The sequence below is a fragment of the Corvus kubaryi genome, unplaced genomic scaffold (assembly GCF_017639235.1).
Source record: "Corvus kubaryi isolate FWS band 111438036 unplaced genomic scaffold, C.kubaryi_AGA036_p1.0 split1-131, whole genome shotgun sequence".
Taxonomy (NCBI): Eukaryota; Metazoa; Chordata; class Aves; order Passeriformes; family Corvidae; genus Corvus; species Corvus kubaryi.
In genome coordinates this window covers 26,784,422-26,791,530 of record NW_024582073.1, presented here as the reverse complement: position 1 = coordinate 26,791,530, position 7,109 = coordinate 26,784,422, and the positions used below count along the sequence as shown (strand labels likewise).

General features: G+C 47.7%; 1 protein-coding gene across 1 annotated transcript; it reads left to right on the top strand.

Annotated features, from left to right (window-relative positions):
• Positions 1–2,220: 2,220 nt before the first annotated feature.
• FABP1 (fatty acid binding protein 1) lies at positions 2,221–5,585 on the top strand. Its single transcript, XM_042053511.1, has 4 exons — positions 2,221–2,363; positions 3,410–3,582; positions 4,821–4,913; positions 5,466–5,585. The coding sequence occupies exons 1-4, from the start codon at positions 2,297–2,299 to the stop codon at positions 5,514–5,516; spliced, it is 384 nt and encodes a 127-aa protein (XP_041909445.1). The 5' UTR covers positions 2,221–2,296; the 3' UTR covers positions 5,517–5,585.
• The last annotated feature ends 1,524 nt before the right edge of the window (positions 5,586–7,109 follow it).

Sequence of the window (7,109 nt, the reverse complement as noted above, 5' to 3'; positions counted from 1 at the left end):
TACAAGTATTCTGAACTTTGCTATTGAGATTAAGTTTATCTCACCTGCCATTTGCTCAGCAGGCCTGGCTAGATATTAATTACCTTGGCCAAATTTCATTCAATAAGCATTTCTCCTTTTCTTAATACTAACTTCTTTTTTTTTTGCTAAAGAAAATTAAAAGAACATTGAGCCCAACAGAACACAAAGAAGTTTTATTTTTGTCCATTGATCAAAAATAAGATGGTCACATTTCCAAATTTTCCAGCAGTGATTCACAGTCCCCATTTATCCAGCAGCAAATCAGGAGCACAGATATGCTATAGCTATTCACAGTAAGCAGAGAAGGAGAGGATGCCTACAGAAAACAACTTGGGGTCCAAACGGGGTGAATTCTCCCATAAGCCGTCCATTTCTGTGAATGGAAAACTTTCTGCCCAGTTACCAAGAGAATCCTGGACAATTATATTCCCCTTTCAACACTTGATGAGTGACATCCAGCCCTTAGGTGCTTCGTCTCCATGGACACGGTGGGCCTGGGAACTCTGCAGTTTTTTCAAGCCTAATATCTCTCCCCATCATGGAAAGAGAGGGGACCTGAACTGCCTGAAGGAGCAGCCAGAGGTCCAGGGCATGAATAGGTGGGAGGCACACGTGCTTCCAGGTGGCCCATGGCCAGAGAACTTTGGCTGACAGGAGGCAGGGATCTACCAACTTGGGCTGCTGCCAGGACACAGCAGAAGAGGTCAGTCACCACTGTCCCCATGAAGAGGACACTGAAAAGGGACATGTCAGCACAGCCCCATGTGACACCGGGGTATTCACTTGAGACAGGCATAAAAACAAAATGAAATTCCTAAGGTGATGTAATTCCTGAGGGGATAAAAGGAAAAACAGCAAAAAAGCTGTTTGGAGAAATTGCTGAGTCAACCCACCCCCCCATGAATGCTCTCTGAACCTGCCTGGCTCCCTCCACGATGTGTAGGCATGATGTCCCTACAGATTTTCTCCCCTCCCAGCCAACTTCATCCACTGTCCGTCCAACCAGCTGAGGTTTTCCCTCTCCTGCCTCATCTGGCAGACACTGCCTGTACTAATTAACCAGAAACTGAGGCTCGCTCCTGCAGCACGGAGAGCGGGGCTGAGCCGGCAGGAGCGGGACAGGAGGCAGCAGAAGGCTCTGACAGTGTCTCCAAATTGGAAAGAGATAGATCTTTTTCATTCTTATCCATGATTTCACTTCAAGAAAGGACAAAGGTGCTAGGAGAAGGGAAAACGGAAGAATTGCAAAGAGGAGAAGGAATGTGAGTGAAAAGGTGGAAAATCCCTGAGCTGACTTTCGGAGGCAGGAGGAATTCATTGAGGCAAGAAGCCGAGCCTGGGAGTCCAGACCCAGAGGATGGCTGCTCAGAGGCCGTGAAGCAATCTGGGACTCTCAGCCAAAGGGACCAGACTGGCAGAGGAGCCCAGCTCTGAGTCCTACTTTGGAGGGAGGAATGGGGCTCAGCTTGGAGGCTGCTGCTAGCCCTTCTTCTGATGTGGCACTTGGGAGAGTTGCAGCTCCAAGGGCTGGAATGCTCCTTCAGTACACGAGTGACTGTAGCCCCTATGGGGAAGGGAGATGAAAGGGGTTTGGCAGATCACTATTGGCACCAGCTCTCTATCCATGCAGGGCCATAGTGGTGGAGCCTGAATCAATCTGCAGTCTTCAGGTGGGCCAGTGCAAGGCCAGCAATTGATCTGGAGTCATTTTCTTAGGGGACAATGATGGGTTTGGGCTACTGCTGCATCTGGGTTACACCAAACCCCACCAGAACAGGTCTGTGAGCCAGTCAGTCCCTGGCAGTGTGCAGCCACTATTCTGCCAGTGATAAAGACCCACTGTGCACCCACCAGCGAGCAGAAGCCCCCCAGTGTCAGCTCCAGGGGACAACAGTCACCACGTTCTCCTCCTCAGGTGCGTGCTTCCACGCTGCAAGATCATTAGATGATTTGGCTCGTTCCTCTGATAACGAACCTCTCTGCACAATTATTATTTTTTTTATCATTTGTTTATGGATGCCACATTGCGACCTCCATGAAATGGATCTTATGGGGTGTTCCCTGCCCCCACATTGTAAATTGCAGTCTGTAAATTGTAGGGCAATTTATCACTGACCGTTGCCCAGTTTTACGTTAATGTTTGAACATGCCCATAAACTAATTACATCATCTTACCTCTGGCCAACTTTTAAGGCAGAAGGATGATATAAAACCAAGTTCTGCTTACCAGCAAGGCACCTTCTCTTGTGTTAGGAGCACAGAGACCCTTTCCACCATGAGCTTCACTGGAAAGTACGAGCTCCAGTCCCAGGAAAACTTTGAGCCCTTTATGAAAGCCCTTGGTAAGTGCCTGCATGTGCTATGTGCTGCTTTGCCCCCTCAGATCCCAATGATTTTTGGCAGCCAACTGTTCTCATGTGCTGATGATGTAGATTGAGACATCTCTTAGGTTTCCTGTCTGTCACCTAGTAATTGTTGGGCTTTTAAATGTATATGTGTGGAGATATGATCTCAAAATAGAAGAGAAAGCACCTCTCTGTCTTGGGGGCTGGGGGTCAAGAGATGATGGGTAAAGTTTTATGGCTTGCAGGAAGTCAGTGCTGGCAGGCTCTGCAGCCACTGGCCAGTGTGGCTGAGTGCTGCACACACATGATAAGCCAGCAGGACCCTGGTGGCTTAGGGGCATTGCAGATCTGCTCCATCAAGCTGTGAAATTTGAGGGCGAGCAGGACATTGGTCAGCCACTGTGCTGTGATGCTGCAAAGCCTCAAATCTCACCGTTCATCAGAAAAATAGTTAGTGTTGTTTAAATGCTAAATGATGAATGTGTCTGATAGATTTCCACTCATGTCTGTCACAGGGAATGTGGTCCTGCAGGGATTCACGGGGCTTTGTACTATTACTGCACAATTATGTGCCAGAAGGGCTCTACCTGTCAGATCACCTTCAGACTTTGGGAGAAGATTTTATAAACTGGTTCTGAGGAACCCTGAATCTCGTAAAAAAACCACTTTGTTCCTTTGTTCTGTCTTCATTTAATCCATTTTTCCTTGCCTGTCAGTGAAAGAAGGAAAGCAGGATTTATTCTGAGACCCTGTCTCTTTATTCTGAGACAAAGGTGATGTTTGTTCTCCCAGTCAGCTCAGTGGACAAGGGACATGCCTAGTTCCCACACAAAATCCAGGATGACAGTATTGATCTTCCTCCCCAGCAGACTCAGGGACCTGTGGCTCTTGGGGAAGCATCGTCACTGAAATGTTTTTCCGCACTGGAATAGAAATTTTCCCAGCTGTAGGTCCCCAAATCCTGCTACATTCATTCACTCAGCAGCAACAATCTGCCCACAGATGGCTCCACCGTTCACTCAATGTCTCTTGTTCCTGGGCAGGGCTCCCTGAGGACCAGATCCAGAAGGGCAAGGACCTCAAGAGCATCTCAGAAATTGTGCAGGATGGGAAAAAGTTCAAGGTTACTGTGACCACTGGCACAAAAGTGATGAAAAACGAGTTCACCATTGGGGAGGAGAGTGAGTTAGAGATGCTGAATGGAGAGAAAGTGAAGGTGAGTGAGCAGCCCCTCCTCTTCCAGGGCTGTGGGGGCTCAGGGACATTACATTTCCTTTCCAGCCATTCCCTCTGCATATGAGCAAAGGGACTGACCATACCACAGGTATTAATTAATGTACTGCACTTCCTGCAGAAGAAGCCTTGCATTTCTAAAATTATTTTAGTAGTCACTTTGGAAAGCACTGGGAGCCAGTGTTTTAATATCCCATTTGGAAAAGGGGGATAGAGATGCTTTGGTAAATTTTTTTTCACGGGAAGAGTTCTGAAAGATTTGAGGTGGAAAAAGATTGTGTCTTTTTGCAACACAAAACATACCTCCGCCTCCATTTTGTTGACTCAAAAGTAGTGCAGGAAAATCAGACAATCAGTCATAAACCAATAAATCTCTCAAATTTTAAGTCCCAGTAGCTGTTAACTTCTCTGCTAGCCTTTCCCACTGATTCAGGTTATGCTGGGTGAGATGATTTGGCAAGGTGAGGAGTTATCACCCTTGGACTTGGGGCAGCTCCTGCTCCTGGATATTAGTTTCCAGTGGTTCACAGAACGTCAAGGCAGCACCACTGGTAAATACGGCCTCTCACCTCTACCTCAGGAGAAGATGGTATTGCAGGGACTTTTGAAAGCAGGAGGGTGATCAGCAAAGAAATGCCCCGTGAATGGGGCTCTGAGAGCTGTCACGATTTCCAGCATCACTTTGGCATAAACCAGGGGGAAACAGTTATTAGAAGAGTTTACAGTATTACACTCTGCGTAAAGAGTTTTGCATCAGCAGCTCAAGGGCAAATGAACACATCTTATAGCTGGGCAAGACAGATAAACAGAAATAGGCTTTGCTGGCTTATTTATTTGTTTAATTTCATTGATCAGTGATAGCTGCCCTGGGACAGCTATCTGTAGCCTTTTTAGATGTGCAGCTCCCAGGGGGCAGAGACTCAGCAGATGTGCCTGTCCCTTGATGAACTTTCCACCGATGTCTGAGTTTCTGAAAGCTCCTTAAATAGTTTCCCACCTTGACTGAGACTCGCTCTAGCCCCTTACTGTCATCCAGCTCCCAGACACCTCACCCCAAAGGAGGCTGCTGCAGCAGTGTGCAGTAGGTGGGTGGTGATGTCGTGACACACCCTGGCCCAGCTCAGCTGGCTCTGCAGTCCCCTCCTACTGAAGCAGGGGAAGGACAAAATGCAGGGGTCGAGGTGGTCTCCGCAATAACATGAATGCTCTGTCTTCCACCAGGCTGTTGTGCAGATGGAGGGTGACAACAAGCTGGTCACACAGCTGAAAGGGATGAAATCTGTCACAGAGCTCAACGGAGACACCATCACCCATGTAAGTGCAGAAGGGCAATGGCTGGAATAACAGAGCTGCCTTCAGGGACCTGGCCCTAGGAAACTACAGAGGTGCTGGGCACCTTGGGGAGGTGCTGGAGCAGAGCATGTGCTTGCACACAGGCTCTGCAGCCAGGCACTGAAGGCAGTTTCTCATTAGAGTACAATCCAAAAAGTACTTTTAAGACCCCAGTTTAGGCAGAGCTGATCAAAGATTCAGATAATGAGGGCATGTTCTCACTCACCCAGAGGAACAGGAATGTGCCAGGGCTTGGCACTCTTAGAGAAGAGAGGTGAGGCAAACTGATCCCAGCTGAGGGATGCCAGATAATCCCTACCTGCTTTGGGGTATCCATGAAAAAAATCCAAAGCTTTAAAAATTCAGTTTATAAGAGATAGGCTGGGGATCAGTCCTGTTTTGATTTGCAAGACCACATCCTAAGTACAGTTTGGAGCTAAAAACAATGATGATCCTTATTTGTCCCTTCCAACTTGAGATATTCAATGACTCTACAAATTCATAAAAAGCTAATACCTTCCATTTCTTTTTCAGACAATGACCCTCGGTGACCTCACCTTCAAGAGAGTCAGCAAGAGAATCTAGAAACCTTACACATGCCAATCTTTTTACCATGTAAAATGTGTCCATTAAAATAAAATTTTATTGAAGCTCTTCATTGTCATCAACCTCTTCTCTGCTGCTATAAATAGACACAAGCCTCCAAAGCTCATGGAAGCAATGGTAGAAATTGGGCAACAAACTGAGCTAAGGGTGTGCTGAGGTTGGGGAGTGGAGTTGAGGCAGGGCACAGGCTCAGAGCTACTCACGATGCTGATGAGTGTTCTTCCAGCCCTTTCCTGGGGACAGGTGCCAGCATCCCGCGGGGGATGTCCCAGTAGGTCCTGTACCCATGGCTGATCTGGCTGGGGAGCACTGGGCAGGAAAAGGACTCTGTTCCCTTTCCTTACAGACATGGCCAAGGTGACCAGAGTGACCAGCAGGGCCAAAGAATGGGGTGGTTTAGGTGGAGTCAAGGAAGTGCCAGTGCTCCTGTTTGGAGAGCTGCCTTGAGGAAGCACCCAGCATGGGCTAGCAGCTGCAGTCTTCATCCTCACACCTCTGAAGTAGGATCCATCCCTATAGGCTCTGGCCACCCCATCCTCATCTCCTCCTCACCCCTTCCCACCAGCAGGAGGGCCACAAACTCCCTTCAGGTGTCCAGTGTGTGTTTCACCCCAAGCTGCTCCTGATAAATTGGGTTGAACTGCAATCAAACACTTCTTCCAGGGTGAAATACAGATTTTTGTCTCCTGGCAGGAGATGGGCTGGTTGTTCTCAGTGTAGACAGAGGGAGCAAACTCATCTCCCATGCTCTTGCTTGGCACTTCAGGCCAAATGGAGATGCAGTTTTCTGCTGCACACAGGAAAGAAAACTCTTCCCTCTTATCTGCCTTTTCCAAGGCTGGTGCTTGGGTGATGATAGGGAATTGTCACTGGGAAATGAATACATGGCTGCGTGATACATCTAGCTGGGATGATGTTCTTACAACCTCTCAAAGCTGATCAGGATGTTAGGAAAACACCACAAGTGCTCCCCCACCTCCTTCTGAAACCCCAACACATGCCACCAAAGGACCAATTTGTTCTCACATGCATCTCTGCCAGGACTCCTCTCTGCCCAGGAAAGGTTTTCATATCACAGATCAACACTGATCCTCAGGCCAAGAACTGAACCAGTATGGATTGTCACACAGGGCAGCAGAGAGGTACCTCACGGACAAATGGAAGGGCTTAGCTGAACAGTGCCTAAAAAGCAGATGTTAGTCTTTAGTGAACTCAGATCTGGAGAAACATCAGCAAAATCACTGAGAAACATCAGAGAAGAAAAGCCCTGGTTTTGTTTTCTTTCTACGCTGCTGAAGAGCAGGTAGGGGATTCTTGAATAAACCTTTTCCTCTCCTGGACGTCACTGAAAGTCTGCAGGAAATTAGTAGGATTTTGAGACAGATGGTGAGACAGCAAATCCCTTTTTCATCTAGAAATCCAGCTTTAGTCATTAGACTTCTCCTTAGTTCTGTTGGCTGTCCACTGGCAGCTGATCTATGGACTATCCCTTTTTCCTCAGTTTTTTGTTGATTAGGCACCTAAGTCTAAAGGCAGGTGCTGAAATGCATCAGAGCCCCCAGCTCACCCTGA

What these genes read in the sequence shown, in the direction of transcription:
- FABP1 (XM_042053511.1), top strand. Translation starts at nt 2,297, where the DNA reads ATGAGCTTCACTGGAAAGTACGAGCTCCAGTCCCAGGAAAACTTTGAG. An exon ending in GCCCTTTATGAAAGCCCTTG is followed by an intron (nt 2,364 to 3,409) that starts GTAAGTGCCTGC and finishes GTTCCTGGGCAG; the next exon opens with GGCTCCCTGAGGACCAGATC. An exon ending in ACGGAGACACCATCACCCAT is followed by an intron (nt 4,914 to 5,465) that starts GTAAGTGCAGAA and finishes TTTCTTTTTCAG; the next exon opens with ACAATGACCCTCGGTGACCT.